This window comes from Pseudopodoces humilis, chromosome 2 (assembly GCF_049639895.1).
Source record: "Pseudopodoces humilis isolate 2021_Gansu_Grassland_sample_001 chromosome 2, ASM4963989v1, whole genome shotgun sequence".
In the NCBI taxonomy this organism is placed as follows: Eukaryota; Metazoa; Chordata; class Aves; order Passeriformes; family Paridae; genus Pseudopodoces; species Pseudopodoces humilis.
In genome coordinates, this window is record NC_142201.1 from 1,409,573 (window position 1) to 1,427,898 (window position 18,326).

The 18,326-nt window shown below is 45.2% G+C and overlaps 1 protein-coding gene across 2 annotated transcripts in view; it reads right to left on the reverse strand.

Moving 5' to 3' along the window:
* The window catches only part of RUNX1 (RUNX family transcription factor 1), a 164,930-nt gene that overhangs the window by 27,497 nt on the left and 119,107 nt on the right, over positions 1-18,326 (reverse strand). The window contains exon 6 of one of the 2 annotated variants that reach the window (XM_005526569.3): positions 11,650-11,841. The exons of the other annotated variant lie outside the window; for it this stretch is intronic. Within the exon in view, the coding sequence (XP_005526626.2) occupies positions 11,650-11,841 (192 nt within the window). The remainder of the gene's footprint in view (positions 1-11,649; positions 11,842-18,326) is intronic. 2 annotated transcript variants of the gene reach the window in all.

Consider the following 18,326-nt stretch of genomic DNA (forward strand, 5'->3'; position numbering starts at 1 on the left):
CTTAACACAAGCGTTCACTTTTATGCTGTGTGGCGGAGCAGCTCCTGTTTGCTGGTGGATTCCTTCCCCCATGAACTAATTAATCCTGAATTCAAATTTGCCAGTGGTTTTGCATGGAAAATTGCTCATGTTTATGTAGCTCTCAAGGATATCAAAGGCACTGTGCTTTGGAGCAGTTATTCACAGGTTGCCGAATGAGGAGCATTGTTTGGACGTGGGAACTGGAGAATGAAATCCACCTTTATGCAATGAGAGCTGAAAGCATCAGCAGAGCTCCCCTTGCTCAGCCAGCTGTAAATCATCACCCCAGTAAAATCAAGAGTTGCCTTTCACTCACTGTTGTCTTTCCTACGGGCCAGAGGATGCAGCAATTTACAGGAATTCTTTCCATGCAAAGGAATTTTGGTTTCATCAGTTTTTGTTGGTATTGATCACCTGAATTTAATTTGCAAGGAGCTGAGAGAGCCCAAATTGGCCAAGTGATATGCAAAATAATTGATAATTGTAATTTAATGTGCAAAAGGCCAAGAAGAAGTGGGATTGTTCAGCCTGGCCAGGAGAAGCTTTGGGCTGAGCTCAGGGTGGCCTTGCAGGGCCTGAAGGAGCCCCAGGAAAGCTGGAGAGAGACAATTGCCAAGGGCTGCAGGGCCAGGAGCCAGGGAATGGCTGCCAGTGGCAGAGGGCAGGGCTGGATCTTGGGATCTTGGGCAGGAATTGTTCCCTGGCAGGGTGGGCAGGGGCTGGGATGGAATTGCCAGAGCAGCTGGGGCTGCCCCTGGATCCCTGGCAGTGCCCAAGGCCAGGCTGGACATTGGGAGCACCTGGGACAGTGGGAGGTGTCCCTGCCATGGCAGAGGTGGCACTGGATGAGCTGTGAGGTCCTTCCAAATCCAAGCAATTTCTGACAGAGGATGCCAACTCCAGCAGTTTCTGTTTCCAATGATTTCTATTTCTATCTCATTTTTGTGTACCTGACCAAAGCCATTCCAAGCACCTCTTTGGGTAAATATCCCTGGAGGTTCCTGGGCACCAAACCCTGGAAGCTCCCACAGTCCCTGATACCAAACTGAGCATTTTGACAAACCAAAGGAACCTGTGACACAGAGCTGGGAATTTCTCTTTGGAAATCAAACCCAACCCGAGAGCAAACCCACGATTTTCTAATGATCCTCTTAAACATCCTTTAGTTTTTCGATGTTTTTAAGAGAAGAGTTGTACAAACAGGCTGGGAATGGTCAGCTGGAGCAGTTTGATTATCCAATATCCACTTCCTCCGGCCATCGATTGGCTCCTCGAGCACATCCCAGCCCATTGTTCCTGGCCTGTGAACAATCCCCGTTTGTTGGGTCACTGAATACACAGGGAAAACTCAGCCAGGAGTTTGCTAAGGGTGTTGTGTGTACTCAGCCACATGAAAGGAGCCCTGTGAGCGCTGGCACCACGTGGGCTCCTGAGGGAACCATCCTGTTTGATGCAATGTCCTGTCAAAGGCCTGCCAGAGGAGGCTTTGAAAGGAGCCTCCCCAAGCCATGGATAAATCCCAGAATTCCAGAATTAAGGTTGGAAAGACCTCCAAGTTCACGTTCCTGAGCCTCCCCAAGCCATGGATAAATCCCACAATTCCAGAATTAAGGTTGGAAAGACCTCCAAGTTCACGTTCCTGATGCCCACCCAGCCCAGAGTACTGAGGGCCATGTTCAGACCTTCCTTGGACCTCCAAACCTCCCTGGGTAGCCCCTTCCAAGGCCTGACTGCCTTTTCCAGGAAGAAATTTTCCCTAATTATCCAACTAAACCTCCCCTGGCACAGTTTGAGGCTGTTTCCTCTCGTCCTGCGCCTGTTCCCTGCGAGCAGAGCCCGGCCCCCAACAACAGCTCAAGTTTGGAGATGTTCAATTCAGAATTTGAGGGCAAAGAGCACCTTCAGTTACAAAATCCAGGTGGCATCCTCTGGCAGCTGGGCAGCAGCAGGTGAAGGAGAAGCTGCTTTCAGTGGGTGTTTGTTTTTAGGGTAAGGAGCCCTTATTTATTTATTTTTTTGTTTGTTTTATTTACCACGGAAGGTAATTTGAGCTCTGGTATCCAAACCTTGGTGTGTTCTGCCAAGAGGGGATTAAAGAGGAGAATGCTGTGGAAAGAAACTGGGTTTGTCTGTAAAGAACTCAGATTTGATTTACCAGAGTTTTGCAATCAGTGCTTTTAATCTTCCTCATGACTGGGACATTCAAAGGCCAAGAAAATGCTCTGAGGGCCGGTGGGGAACAACCCCAAACACGAGAAAACCTCAAATGCTGAACTTTCGCCATCCAAACTTCAGAATCATGGAATGGTCTGGATCGGGAAGGAACTTAAAGATCATTTTGTTCCAACCCCTGCCACGGGCAGGGACACCTTCCACTATCCCACGTTACTCCAGCCTGGCTTTGGACACTTCCAGGGATGCAGGGGCAGCCACAGCTTCTCTGGCAATTCTATTCCAGGGCCTGCCCATCTTCATAGGGAACAATTCCTTCCCAATATCCAGTTTAAACTAGGGATATTTACTTTAAACACCTCCAGCATGAGGTGAGATTAGCCCTGGGAAAGAGCAGGGAGCCAGACTGAGGTGTTTCCATGGAAAAGGAAGAGCCCCAGGAGACGGAAATGTCCCGTGAGGAAGAGCTGAAAGATGCTACCCCAAAAACGAGGAGAAGAGCGGGAAGAGGCTCCACCTTGGAGAGGTGAGAGAAATAAAGGAGCAAGGAGTGAGGCCAGGAAATTCTCTGGGAGAATCCTGGCACCAAATTCCTGCCCTGGGTCAGAGATCAGCTCCACTTTCCCAAGGACATAACGGAGGAGAAGGGCCCAGGGAGTGGAAGGGGATCAAACCAAACAAACCAGAAGGAATCGCTGTGCAAGTCCAAAGCTGAACTGGGAATACTTGTCCCTGCCTGCCAGCTCTGCTCTCAGGATCCATCAGTTCTCCCGTGGCAAAAGACATGGACTGATTAATGAAAATAAAACTGTGCCTGGGCATGAGTTGCCCAATTTTAGAGCTGCCTAAAGATTCAGGGAGAGGGTTTTCCAAAGGCAGCTCCATAGCTGGGACTGATTTCTCCGTGGTTTAGGTGCTTGGACACCTCCAAAAATCCTCCTGAAACACCTTTCTGCCTCCTGAATTTTCCTAAATTCTCTGTAAAAAAAAAATCAAACTCTCAGTAATTTGCCTAAAAAATCATGGAATTAGGCTCAAAAGTTAGGATAAAATACAGATCTCTCAATTTCTCTGCTTGAAACCCAAGATTTCCTTTTTGTTATTTGCAGTTATCCTTGAGGATGCTCCGTGTGGTGGGAAAAAACGTGGGGAAAAAAGCAGAATAAAAATTGGTGGAAGTGGAGGTGTTGCTTGAGGACTGAGAACATTTTTGTTGCTTTATTTGCTGCTCTTTCAATCCCAGGAAGTGCCAGGCATTTGGAATATGAAGATCAGTATCTCAGATATATCGACACTTGGAAATCTTGCGGATTAACCACCATGACATAACTCTTTCCATTAGTCGATGGAAAAGCCAAACAATTTCAAATCTTTTTTTCTTTTTTTGTTTTTTTTTGTTTTCCCCAAGCTGGATGTGAGGCTCTTGAGCAAGGCTGAGGCCCTGGAGCTGGGAATGCTGCCGGGAACATGGGCAGGTGTTGAGGAACTGGATCCTCACCTCGCTCTGCCCTGTGTGGGATCAAATGAAGGAGGGACAAATCTGTGGCTGAAGGGAAGGAATCCTGGAGGGGATGGACAGATCCCAGTGCTGGAAAGGCAACAGAGGCTCCAGCACAAGGTGGGATTTATCCAGGGGGTTTCTGAGGACCTGGAGGTCCACGTGGGAACTGGGAGTTTGCAGGGAAAGGTTTGATCTTGAGACTGAGATACAGCAGAGGAAAGGGTTGAGATTCATGGAATCATGGAGCCATGGAATCCTGGAGCTATGGAAGGGTTTGGGTTGGAAAGAACTTTAAAGCTCATCCCATTTCAACTCCCAGCCATGGCAGGGCCACCTCCCACTGTCCCAGGAGCTCCCAATGTCCAGCCTGGCCTTGGGCACTGCCAGGGATCCAGGGGCAGCCCCAGCTGCTCTGGCAATTCCATCCCAGCCCCTGCCCACCCTGCCAGGGAACAATTCCTGCCCAAGATCCCATCAAATCCTACTCTGAAGCCATTCCCTGGCTCCTGGCCCTGCAGCCCTTGGCCCCAGTCCCTCTCCAGCTCTCCTGGAGCCCCTTCAGGCCCTGCAAGGGGCTCTGAGCTCTCCCTGGAGCTTCTCCTGTCCAGGTGAGCACCCCCAGCTCTCCCAGCCCGGCTCCAGAGCAGAGAGGGAAGATCCCAGATGTTCTCCTGCCTGTCCTGGAGAATTAAAACTCCCTGGATGAAGCCAGTGGTGCAGAGAATTGATTGAATGGAAGCAAATATGGGCCAGGAGAGCATCTCCTGTCCCTTCCACACCTTGTGCTCTGCACTTACAGAGCAAAATCCATCTTAAATTCCATCTTTGTGTGTCTGAGAGCCCCTGGAAGACATCCAGGGCTGCTCTGATCCTCAGGCACCATCTCCTCATTTCCAGCCTAAATTCATTGACAGTTTAGAGGAGAACAGCTTGTTCTGGAGCCAGCACCAAATGGTTCTGAGCCTCCCTGCCCTGGTTAATGACTGGAATTTTCCTTCCCCTCTTCTTTTCTTCTGGAAAACTGAATTGATCTGGCTCTGCCAACCCCTCCTTTAAACCAAGGCCTCGATTCCTCTGGGTATTCCACCTGGGTGGTCTCAAATTGTTCTGCCTCACGAAATCTCCCAGGAGTAAAGGAGATTCCTGATGCCACAGCTGGAATTCCCAAGGCTGCTTGAAGTTGTCACCACCCCTGGGCCGTGGCACAGCTGATAAGGCAAAGGCTTGGCAGGGATGACCTGTGACAGTCACTGAACTTTATCCCTGTCCAAATCAGCCTTTGGGGAGGATCCAAATGGAATTACAGACTTCACAAATCCGATGGAAGACGTGGCTCCTGCTGAGAGGAGCCCCATTCCACAGGGGATGAAATGATTGAGTGAAAAATGAGGTGGAAAAAATGGACAATGTATTAATATATAATAATTCTAAAATAGCTGCAGTTATTTAATTTATTTTGTAGATCTTAGAGGATCATGGAATGGTTGGGGTTGGAAGGGACCTTAAAGATCATGTAGATCCATGGCAGGGACACCTTCCACTATCCCAGGGTGCTCCAAACCCCGTCCAACCTGGCCTTGGGCGCTGCCAGGGATCCAGAAATGATCTTTAAAGTCCCTTCCAACCCAAATCTTTCTATAATTCCATAAAACAGGAGGTTTGTACCTATATTTGTAATAGGGAGGGGTGAAAAAGCAGGGATTTTTCCTCAGAGTGGATTTCCACGGGCCAGAATTCCAGAGGGATTGTTCTGTGTGTGCTAACCCAGCTCTTTTGCTCATCAGTTTGGATGCAAATTGGTTTGTGACACCACAAATGGACACCAGGATGAATCTGCAGCTGATGGCACTCCAAAAGTGCTCCTTAAAAAGGAAAACTGTGGAAGTTACTGATGGAATTCTGTATCAATATTATCTGCCGAGCCATAATTGCAAAATCACATCCTGCACTCTCAGGGAAAAGATATTTCTCTCCACGAAATTCCCTTTTTTTTTGATGGAGCCTCTTGGAGCCCTGCCAGCTCCACAGATTTGGTTGGCAAAATATTTTGGGAAAGCATCCCCACTTCCACAAATTTCCTGTGGCACTGGAGCTCCTGGTCCACACCACAGCTCCTTCATTTCCACATGAGTTTTTGGTGGCTGCTGGCAGGGAAGGGAGTGGGAAGGAGGAAGATTGTTTCCTCCTCCTCATCCAGAGCGGAAATTCCCACTCCAGGAGATGGAGGAGGATCCATTAAAGGGGATTTTCCCTGATCAGGAGGGACATGACCCAAATTGTGGTGGGGAAACCCTCTGGGGGCTGAGAGAACATCCAGAAGTGCTGGGTCCAGCCCTATCCAGGGCAGGAAGAAGCAGGGCCGAGAGGAAAAGTGCCAAGCTCAGGAAACCCTGGCTCGACATTCCAGGGAGTGGAATATTTTTTTGGGGTTGATTTGTTGTTTTTTTTTGGGATGGAGAAGTTTTTAATGCAGTGGGAAGGGGATGATCAGCTGGGAAAGCACCACGTGCTGGATGAAACACAGAGAGACATCAGAGTGTCCAGAGGGAATGGAAATATCTCAGATTTTAACCTGTGGCACAGAGGGAAGAGCTGGGAACTTCCTGATCCTGGGAAACTCTGGATCTGTTTGGGAGCTGTGAGCAGACCAATCCCAATGCCCAAAACCACCCAAAAACTGCATTTTCCAGCAGCAAAATACGGGGGCAGAGTGACAACCCCATCAAATCCCTTCTGAAACGCTGCAAATTCTTCTGATTCTATTAATGCACAGCTTATGAAGCGAAATTAAAAAGGGAAATATTAAAAATTGGGGCTTGATGCAGGCAGAGAAGGAACAAAGCTGTTGTAATTCCCTGCTTTCAGAGCTGCCCTTGACTCTCCTCCTGCTTTTCACCAGTTCCTGGGAACCCTGATAAACCCAGGCTGTGTTTTTTCGTCTGGGATCCCGATAGCAAGGACCTTGAAATGTCTCTTAAACAAAGTGTGGTGCACCTGGAGGAAGACAAAAGCCAGGCTCGTAACAAAATAATCCCTCAGTCCTCGTGTTTGGTGTTAATTCAAAGAGCTGAGCTTTAAATGATCTCCCTTGCTTTACTTTCAGGGCTAATTCTTCCCTTCAAGAGCTGTCAGCAATTTTATTCCAGCCTCTCGTTTCCAGGGATTTTAGATTTGGTCATAAAAGTGGGAAACTGAACATCTAAGGTTACAAAATTTGCTTAAAAAAAAAAGGAAAAAAAAAGCAAACTCAGGTATTTTAAGGTTATCAAAGCCTAAAAAAGAACCAGAGGTGCAGCTTAAAGCGAATATTTGTTTTCCCTAGACAAAATAGCTTGATTTAATTTCTTTTTCAATAAATAATTAATAAATCCCCAGGTGAAAACATCCAAACAGTTGGAAAATAGTGGAGAATATTCAAGACCAGGAGCTTGGAGCAACCTGGTCCCTGGTTGGTTTTTAAGATTCTTTTCCAACCCAAACAATTTTTGGTTCTATGATTCTGTGAACGTTTTATGGGTTAATTAAAAAAAAAAAAAAAATTAATTGCACATTTTTGGATGACATTCCTAACCCCATTTATTTATGCAATTTATTAACTCCACATCGATGCCTCCCCAAGAATCTTCTGGGCGTGAATTTTCAAATATTTCTGTTGGCCCAGCAAAGGGAATTTCTGCTGTCAAGGAACCTTATGTTCATATATTTTGGAATTACCCTCTCTGGTTAACTTTAACCACTGTAAAATTAGGAATTGTGGATTTAGTGCCTGGTACAGGTTGCTGTTGGGAGAAACTCAACCTTAATACATAGATATATTTATATTTATTAGAAATATCAATTTAAATGCTTCTCAAGGCTCAAAACCTCACAGCTCACATGGCTCTGCCTGGTTTTTGTTTTCCCCTCAGCCCAAAAAAAAGGGGTGAGTTGAGGTCGGAATCTCCTTTTTCTGAGCGTGGAGCTCAAATCCTTTGACATTTTACACTCGGTTCTGGCACGAAGGAATCTCTCAACTTAAACCATGTGGTGGAAGCTTTTCCTCCCCTCCTGTTCCCCTTTGGTCTGGGAATTGGCCATGGTTAAAACTTCCAAGGGAACAGGTGGACGTGGCTCCCTCCTTGTGATATGAAAGAAGCAGAAAACTCGATTAAAGCAATTTATGGGCTCCAAATTCAACTCTTAACGGGGATTTGTATCCGTGACACAAAAGGTTTTGTTCTCCCGTTCGAGACTCGCTAAAATAGGAAGTTAAAATCACCCTCAATCCTTTTCTAGCCAAAAACCTCAACAAATAAACAGTGGTTTAGTGGCATGGCAACCTGCCCCTTGCAATCCAAGAACTGCTCTGAGATGTCTATTTTAGTTTTGTTGTTTTATTTTAAAAAAGATAAATGGGTTTGGATGAGTGGAGGAGCAACTTGTGGCTCCTACTGGTGGGAATTAAAGCAAAATTTTGGGATACTGCTTGGAATTTAGCAATGGGTAGGGGTTTGGTCTTATAAAAAGCACTTTGGGCTCTCTTCAGTGAGAAAGTTTCACCAGAAATGCTTCAGGATGCAAAATGGGCAGGAAGGTGTGAAATGGAATGTTCAGAATTGTTTTTGGTTTTCATGGAATCACAGAATCCCAGACTGGTTTGGGTTGGAAGGGATCTTAAAGATCATTTAATTCCTACCCCTGCCATGGCAGGGACACCTCCCACTGTCCCAGGAGCTCCCAATGTCCAGCCTGGCCTTGGGCACTGCCAGGGATCCAGGGACAGCCCCAGCTGCTCTGGCAATTCCATCCCAGCCCCTGCCCACCCTGCCAGGGAACAATTCCTGCCCAAGATCCCAAGATCCAGCCCTGCCCTCTGCCACTGGCAGCCATTCCCTGGCTCCTGGCCCTGCAGCCCTTGGCAATTGTCTCTCTCCAGGCCCTGCAAGGCCACCCTGAGCTCAGCCCAAAGCTTCTCTTCTCCAAACTGAACAACTAAAGCTCTCCCATCCCCTCCCTCTCCCTTCCCTCCCTTGTTTTGGAGGCCTCTGCTCTGAAACTGAATAAACAAAAATAATAACAAAAATAAATGAAATATCCCAGCTCACACAGGAGATCAACCCTAATCCAATCAGACTTTGATCACCGAGGAGAAAATTATGGTCCTGGAACTTTTTCCCACCCCATTCCTTTTTTCCTGCTATGATAATGTAGATGAGCCCTGAAAGTTAAAAGGTGATGGCAACAGACAAATGAGAGAGGCTTCAATTTGGGGTTTATTTTCCTGATATCCACTGCAAACCTCATCAATTCCATCCTGAACAGATAACACACGTTTGGGAGGGAAAGTGGAACCAGGAGGAGAGGAGAGGAGAGGAGAATGGATGAGGAAACATCCATGGCTGAGCCCATTAAATCCCATTAAATCCTGTTTGAAACAGCAAAGCCCAGTCACCTCTTACAACTATTCCTGGAGGGAGCAGCTGCATCCAGGGCCCAGCATGAAAAAATCCCATCGGGAATTCCACAGGGAAGCAGGGAAGAGGGATCTTGGGTGTTAAACCTGATACTCTGCTAAGCAGAAACTGCTCCCAAGAAGCTGAGGAATGTGAGGCTGCCACCGATACCTCCACCCACATCTGCTGCTGGGCAACCACAATAAAATTTGGGGTTTTTTTTTATAGGAATGGAGCTGTGAGCAGGAGAAACCCAGTGTGGTTAGCTCTGCAAATCAGGGAGAGGAGTGAGGGCAATGTGAGGGGTTGGATCCTTCACCTGAGCTGACCTGGAATTGCTCCAGCCATGAGAAGGAGCTGGGTGTTGCTTCCAGTTTCTTTCTGTCCAGCACATGATAATTTGTTGATTTTTAGTAGTAAAATCAGTTTAGTACGGTCAGATTGGGATTCTGGGGAGAAAAATCTTCCCTGTGAGGAAGGCACAGGTTGCCCACAGAATTTTGTGGCTGCCCCATTCCTGGAAGCATCCAAGATCACCTTGGACTGGGCTTGGAGAAACCTGGGATAGTAGAAGGTGTCCCTGCCCACGGTTGGGGTTGGAACTAAATGATCTTTAGGGTTCTTTCAAAACCAAACCGCTCCCTGATTCTATGATTCTCAAAAAATACCCCGAACCCAGCAGATTTGCAGTAATTCCACTAAACCACAGACCTTCCAAGGAATAAAGGAATAAAGGAAAGTTCCAAGTGCTGCCTGAGGTGAGCGATAACATTTCCTGCCTTCAGGAAAGAGCAACCTGCTCTCAGAAGTAAATCCCAAAATAAGAACTTATCCCGATTCCCTGTAACTATTCCTCTCCAAAATCCCACCAGAGAACTTCGACTGAGCCCATTTCATTCCGGTTGGAAGAAGAGAAGGAAACTCTGTTAGGAACAGCACCTGCTAAAACCAGCACTGTCCCACTTTTTTGGGTCCATCTCCCCATGAATCTGCATTTTGATAGGAACAGCTCAGTGACCTGACCCACAGCCCAAATTTCAGCAGCAATTTTAGCAGGGACAGACTCAACTCTAGGGGATGCCAGATAAGATTCCAAGCTGGATGACTCGGTTTCGTCGGAGCCTGGGAGGAAATCAGACTCCTGAGTGACCCTTTTGCAGGTTGCATTCCAACAAACCCCCCCTGGAAAACCACCAGCCACAGAAATACCTCCAAAGCATCCTGTCCTGAACAAGTCTCAGCCTTCAGAGGTCATTTTGGGAGCATCAGGCCCTTTGCAAAGCTTTTTTTGCTGCTGCCTTCCTGGGAGAGATCAAAGCAAGGCTTTGACAGTATTTCCCTCTCTCCCCAGCACACTCATGGACAAATATCCATTGGGAAATACACCTGGAACAAGGCCTGGCTTTGCAGGACAACAACGGCTCTGCAGCTGTTACAAGGCGAACAAAACCCGTGAGCTGTGCTGGGAAGACACAGAACGGGCCCCTTAAAACCCGCCAGGCTTCCCAAAATCCAAATCTCCATTGGGAAACACCACTTTTCACTCTTTAAATGCTCTCACATATCAAAATTATCCAAGGAAAGCTGAGAAGAGATTGAAGCCCAGCAGGGCCGTGAGCCCCTGTAGGCGGTGGGGATGGAGATGAGCGAGCAGAGGGAGGACACGAAGGGACTCTTTAAAACCTGCCAGGCTTCCCAAATTCCCAAATTCCAACATCCAGGCTTCCCAAAATCCAAACACCCATTGGAAAGCCCCTCTTTTCACTCCTTAAATGCTCTCATGTGTCAAAGATCTCCAAGGAATGCCAAAAAGAAATGGATTCAGAGCAGGGCTGCAAACCCCCGTAGGCCGCAGGGTGGAGGTGGGTGAGTGGGGAAGGACCAGAAGGGGCTCCTTAAAACCTGCCAGGCTTCCCAAAATCCAAACCCCATTGGAAAGCCCCTCTTTTCATTCCTTAAATTATCTAATGTGTCAAAGATCCAACAATCTCCAAGGAAAGCTGCTAACAGATGGAAGCCCAGCAGGGCCATGAGCCCCCGTAGGCCGCGGGGATGGAGATGAGCGAGCAGAGGGAGGACACGAAGGGACTCTTTAAAACCTGCCAGGCTTCCCAAATTCCCAAATTCCAACATCCAGGCTTCCCAAAATCCAAACACCCATTGGGAAAAAACACTTTTCACTCCTTAAAGGCTCTCACATATCAAAGATATCCAAGGAAAGCTGCTAAGAGACAGAAGCCCAGCACGGCTGTGAGCCCCCGTAGGCCACGGGGATGGAGGTGAGCGAGCGGAGGGAGGATTAGAATGGACCTCCCAAATGCCCAAATTCAAACATCCAGGCTTCCCAAAATCCAAACACCCATTGGAAAGCCCCTCTTTTCACTCCTTAAAGTCTCTCATGTGTCAAAGATCCTAAGATCTCCATGGAGACCCCGAAGAGATGGACACCCAGCAGGGCCATGATCCCCCGTAGGCCGCGGGGATGGAGGTGGGCGAGCAGGGGGGAGGATTTTGGGTACTTACCCTGAATCTGACTCTGAGGCTGAGGGTTAAAAGCTGTGCTGTGGTTCAAGGAGGCTCGAGGGTTGGGTGTGGGGGCTGGGTGGTGTGGGCTGACCCTCATGGCTGTGCGACGCAACTGCTCCAACTCGCTCAGGCGCTCAGAAAAGGACAAGCTGCCGGGCTTTGTCTGCTCATCTATTTTCTGCCGATGTCCTAGTGTGGGAGGGGGGGGGAAAAAGATCAGAAAAGCTCACTTGGTACATGAGGATGGTCGGCTTTGGTTTATTTTTAGTTTTTTTTGCCTTGTTTTTGCAACCCCTGATCTGCAGGTGAAGGTTCTGATCTGTGACTGTCTGAAATGAAATTGAAATCAGCTCTCATGCAATCTTATGGTGGGGCAGCCTGAGATGTGGCCTAGGCTGGAGAACCAGAGACACTGAAAATTTCAGGGCCTTTCCCATGGTTTCTAAAAGGAGGAAACGGCCCCGGTGCTAAACCTGCCCTGGGATAACTCCTCAGCGATTCGATCCCAGATTGTCACCAGACACCACAATCAGACAAGTGTTATGGGGCTAGAAAACAACAAACCAAATCAAATCCTGGCTTTGGATACTTTTGCAATGGTTTTATGGTCAGGAATGGGAAATAAACCACGGCAGAAAGGAAGCTGGGATAATGAGGTTTCTCTTGGTGGCTCTGGGAGCTCCAGGAATGTGAGGTCCTGTCAGACACTCAGCTCTAAGAGAGGAAATGCTGAATTTAGAGCGTCAGCCACAGCATGGGGACTTGGGCACAGCCACATGGGAATTACAGGGTCCAGCACTTCCCAAAGCAGCCCTTGGAGAACAGTCCCTATGAAGTTCCAGGGCTCAGAGGGGACAGGGAAGGTCCCAGAGAGCCAGGACAGCATTGGGACACATCCAGATTCAACTGGAAGGACTAAGGTGACACATTTCTACTTTCTGCTGTCCCAGGAGCTCCCAATGTCCAGCCTGGCCTTGGGCACTGCCAGGGATCCAGGGGCAGCCCCAGCTGCTCTGGCAATTCCATCCCAGCCCCTGCCCACCCTGCCAGGGAACAATTCCTGCCCAAGATCCCAAGATCCAGCCCTGCCCTCTGCCACTGGCAGCCATTCCCTGGCTCCTGGCCCTGCAGCCCTTGGCAATTGTCTCTCTCCAGCTTTCCTGGGGCTCCTTCAGGCCCTGCAAGGCCACCCTGAGCTCAGCCCAAAGCTTCTCCTGGCCAGGCTGAACAATGGCAGCTGGACCAGCCTTTTCACAGGTCCCAGCCCCGAGGCTGCCAGAGCTCCTGGATCATTTGGACAGCGCTGCCAGGGGTGGGGTTGTTGGGGGGTCTGAGCAGGGCCAGGGGTGGGACTGGACGATCCCTGTGGGTCCCTTCCAGCTCAGGATACTCCATGATTCTATTCTATGATTCCATGATTTCCCCATATTGGATTTGTCTCAGGGCATCAGCTGCCCCATGGATCTTTGTGCCTTATCCTTTGTCCCTCTTTCCATCGGACACTGTTGTCCTGCCAGGAATGCACAGCTCAAATCTCCAGCCCAGAGCTCAAACATCTGCATTTTTCAACTTATTCACTTGAAGGAACAGGGGAATTTGTGACAAGAAAAGAGGGAATGGCCTTAAGGTAAAGGAAAGCAGGACTAGATGGGATCTGGGGCAGGAATTGTTCCCTGGCAGGGTGGGCAGGGGCTGGGATGGAATTGCCAGAGCAGCTGGGGCTGCCCCTGGATCCCTGGCAGTGCCCAAGGCCAGGCTGGACATTGGGAGCTCCTGGGACAGTGGGAGGTGGCCCTGCCATGGCAGGGCTGGGATTGGGATGAAGTTTAAGGTCTTTTCCAACCCAAACCATTCTGTGATTATATAAAAAAAACGAGACATTCTTTTATTTTCTTTTTTATCCACTGTTCCTCATTCCACACTCCTCCCCTCAGCATTTAATCCATAAAGACTCAAAAAAATCCCCTCTCAATGTTGAATATCACTGAATAAGCACCAAAATGTTCTCTGCAGAGCCCTGTAGGCCCCTTCCTCTACAGAGAACTCTTTCAAGCCACCCTGACAGCTCAGTCAAGACACAGGCCCATTTTATGCACTAAAAGGAAAATGTACATTTAAAAGCAGTTCCCAGTAGCTGCATTTCTAAAATTAAATTTTATAACTTGTCTTATGGTTCCAAATCTCAGTGGCTCGGCATTTCTTCCCGTTGCCAGGCCCTTTGGCACAGCTTGAACTGTCTCAGATTCCACACTGTGCTGTAAATTATCCCAAGGGGAGGGGGAGGAATTAAAATATAAAAAGACATATTATATAGCAGTGGTTTCATCATTAAAGAGACACATTAGGGCTTTAAAAAAAAAAAAAAAAGAAATAAAAAAGGAGGGGAGAAGCAAAGATAGATGAAAAGGACTTTTATCTGACATTCTGGTTGGTCGGGAGCAAATGCTGCATTTGTCAGCTGAGAAAAGCTGGAAGTTCCTCAAGCCTTGGGCTCCTGACCCTGGATGTGAAGGCCAACATGTGGAGTCACAGAAGATGTGTAAAATACCTCATCCACGGGGATTATTTTAAGCTCCTGCAGGCTCAACCCAGGGCTGGCAGAGCCAAGAGTCACATCCTTCCAACTCCAGCCCCACGCTGGCCTTGATTCCTGATTTCAGGTTCTCCTGGGATGTCACCTGCTCTTAAAGGAGTGCAGGAAGGCCAAGTCTGACCCTCTGTGACCTCCCCTTCCCCTCCCAGCTCTCCTGAACCCTGCAGAGCCAGGCTGTTCTCGGGCTGGGGAGATGATCTCTGCCTGACTCACTGAATCCCTGCATCCCTGAGGTTGGAAAAGCTCTCCCAGCCCACGGAATCCCAGCTGTGCTCAGTCCACACCTTCTCCCCAGCCTGGAGATCCAACTGCCACCAGGGATGGGGACTCCAAACCTCCCTGGGAAGCCCATCTGAATGTTTAACAACCCTTTCTGGGAAAAAAATTCCTCCTTGTGTCCAAAATTCCTCCTCATTTCCCAGATATCTTCATATCCTGAATCCACCAAGCAAAACTTGGACCCTCCAGCCCTTCCTGTGCCTCTCCAGAGCGTCCAGCTGAATTTTGGGGGTGTTTCAGCCTCCTGCATGGAGCCTTTTCCACAGCTTGGGATTCCCAGGAGTGCAGGGACACAGCCAAAATCTGTCTCATCCCTTGAATGTGTGGACATTCCATTTGTGCCAAAGCCAGGGAGAAAGAGCAGCACCAACAGGTTCTCCCTCAGGAGAACTCTGCTGATTTTGTACCTACATTTTAATTTTGAGTGGGAATCGCTCAGAACCGAGGCCAGGCAATTGCCACCTTGAGCTGCAGCTCCAAAAGTGCTTCTTTACCCTCCCTGTCCCCAGCCAGAAAATCTATTTATTATTTCTCCTCCTCTGACTGCACAGAACCTGTTTGGCACCAAAGCTGTGTCAGAAAAACCTAACAAATATAAATATTTCTCCCAAGCCACTCTCAAAGCACAGGCAGGCCTTTGTGAGAGCAACTTGTATTTTGGTGTTTATTAGCTCTGCTTTGAAGTTCCCCTCTAAAAACCTTGCAAAGTATCCTCAGCTCACCCCTGGGAGAGCCAGGGGTGTCATTAACCCTTTTTCCAGGTGGAAAATGGAATGGCAGAGGAATGAGGTGCCCTGCCCAGGGCCAGGAGGTGACCCTGTGACAGCCACTCTGCTCCCAGAGCCCTGAGGTGAGCACAGACCTCCTTTTTCCAGGATGAAAAAGAGGAGCAGGAAGGTGTTTGGAAGCTGCTTTGGCTCTGCTGAACCACTTTGGCCACAAATCTTGCTGAAAATCACTCAAATTTCCAGCTGTTGAAGGGAGACCTTGGCTCAGAGCTCACCCGAGGTGGAACTGCTGCCTTGTTCCCTTCCCCGTGTCCCCAGAGTTGTTGGTTTTTGGTTTTTTTACAAGGATAAATTAGCAGAGAAAAGAAAAAAGCACCAATTTTTCCCCTCAGGTTGTGGGGTTGGTGTTTGGGATGCTGGAATAAACAGGAAAAAGCAGCTTGGCTAAACCACAGGGTTTGGGGGCTTTTTAGCTACTTTATTTTATTTTATTTTATTTTATTTTATTTTATTTTATTTTATTTTATTTTATTTTATTTTATTTTATTTTGTTTTATTTTGTTTTGTTTTGTTTTGTTTTATTTTGTTTTATTTTGTTTTATTTTGTTTTATTTTGTTTTATTTTGTTTTATTTTTTATGTTATGGTTTTAATATTTTATTTTATTTTATATATTTTATATTTTATATTTTATATTTTATATTTTATATTTTATATTTTATTTTATGGTATGTCATGTTATTTTATATTTAATTTAATTTTACATTTTATTTTATTTTATTTTATTTTATTTTATTATGCTATTTAATATTTAATATTTAATATTTCATATTTAACATTTCATATTTTCTCTTATGTTATTTCATGTTATTTTATATTTAATTTAATTTAATTTTATATTTTATTTTATTATGTTATGTTATTTTATTTTATATTTATTATATTTTATATTTTATATTTTATATTTTATATTTTATATTTTATATTTTATATTTTATATTTTATGTTATGTTACGTTATTTTAAATTTATTTTAATTCAATTTAATTTAATATTTTATTTCATTTTATTCTATTTTATTTTTATTTTAGATTATCCCTTCCAGACGCTGCCTGAGTGAGGTCAGGAGGATTTTTTTTTGACATGGAATATTACACAGGGAGGGCAGGGCAAACATTGGCTCTTTTGAGCCTTTTAAAACGAGTCAACACCAAAGTGCTTCCCCTCTTAATGGCAGGGAAATGCGCTTTTATAGACTGGGAGAGAGCGTGGAACACTCAGCCTTGGCCTGCAGCCAGATGTTGGGATTGAGGATGTGGAAAAGTGCCTTGGCAGCCTCTGGATTGGTGGCTCTGGAATTCACAAGGATGAGAGCAGCGCTCCAGGGGCAGGAAAAAAAAACCACTTTTCCTTCACCTTCCTTGGAAATTCTGAATTTTCCTTTAATTTTTGAATTTTCCTTTAATTTTTTGATTTTTTTAAATTTTTTAATTTTTTTTTATTTTTTTTTTACTTTTTTTTAAATTTTTTAAAATTTTTTTTAAATTTTAAATTTTTTTTTCAATTTTTTTTTTTTTAAATTTAAATCTGCAGCCAGATGTTGGGATTGAGGATGTGGAAAAGTGCCTTGGCAGCCTCTGGATTGGTGGCTCTGGAATTCACAAGGATGAGAGCAGCGCTCCAGGTGCAGGAAAAAAAAAACACTTTTCCTTCACCTTCCTTGGAAATTCTGAATTTTCCTTTAATTTTTGAATTTTCCTTTAATTTTTGAATTTTTTTTTTAATTTTTAAAATTTTTTTTACTTTTTTTTTAAATTTTTTAAAATTTTTTTAATTTTTTTTATTTTTTTTTTATTTTTTTTTTAAATATTTTTTTAAAATTTTTAAATTTTTTTTATTTTTTTTTTTTACTTTTTTTTTAATTTTTAAAAATTTTTTTTAAATTTTAATTTTTTTTTTTTCAATTTTTTTTTTTTAAATTTAAATCTGCAGCCAGATGTTGGGATTGAGGATGTGGAAAAGTGCCTTGGCAGCCTCTGGATTGGTGGCTCTGGAATTCACAAGGGTGAGAGCAGCGCTCCAGGGGCAGGAAAAAAAAAAAACCACTTTTCCTTCACCTTCCTTGGAAATTCTGAATTTTCCTGTAATTTTTGAATTTTCCTTTAATTTTTTGATTTTTTTAAATTTTTTAATTTTTTTTTATTTTTTTTTTACTTTTTTTTAAATTTTTTAAAATTTTTTTTAAATTTTAAATTTTTTTTTCATTTTTTTTTTTTTTAAATTTAAATCTGCAGCCAGATGTTGGGATTGAGGATGTGGAAAAGTGCCTTGGCACTTTGTGGAAAAGTTGCCTCTGGATTTGTGGCTCTGGAATTCACAAGGATGAGAGCAGCGCTCCAGGGGCAGGAAAAAAAACCACTTTTCCTTCACCTTCCTTGGAAATTTTGATTTTTCCTTCAATTTTTTAATTTTTTTAAAAATTTTTAACCTTTTTTTAAATTTTTTTTTAAAATTTAAATCTGCATCAAGAAAATCTTTTATTTCTCTCCTTTTATTATCTCCTTTTCCTTTCTTTATTTGCAAATTTCAATTACTAAACTTTTTATCCCATCCCACCATGGAAGGTGGAGGCTCGGTGTGGTTTAGTTACTCCTGGATTAACTAAAAACAGTTAAAACTAAAATTAAACTCCCCAAAACAGTGGAGTTTAACTAAGCTGAGCTTTTGTCCTCGAATTCTTCCCCTTCTCTCCTCTGCCCACTCCACTTTTCCTGTGTGGAAAAGGAAATTTCACGCCCAAAAAGTGAATTATTCCCAGGAAAATGCAGAGTGTGGCCAGGCTTTATCAAGGTAAGGAGTGAGTTTGAAGAATCCTCTCTGCTTTGGAGGCATTTTGGACCTTGATCCAAGCATTCCCTCTTTTCAGGGCTGCTTTTATTCAGGATTTTGGGATTAAAAAAATCCCCCAAATTCCATTGTGTCCAGTTAATAAAGCGGATTTTATTAACATTGTTCTGCTAAAATGAATGTGATTATTTTGTATATTTCTGGGAGGAAATGTGCTCACTCACATCAC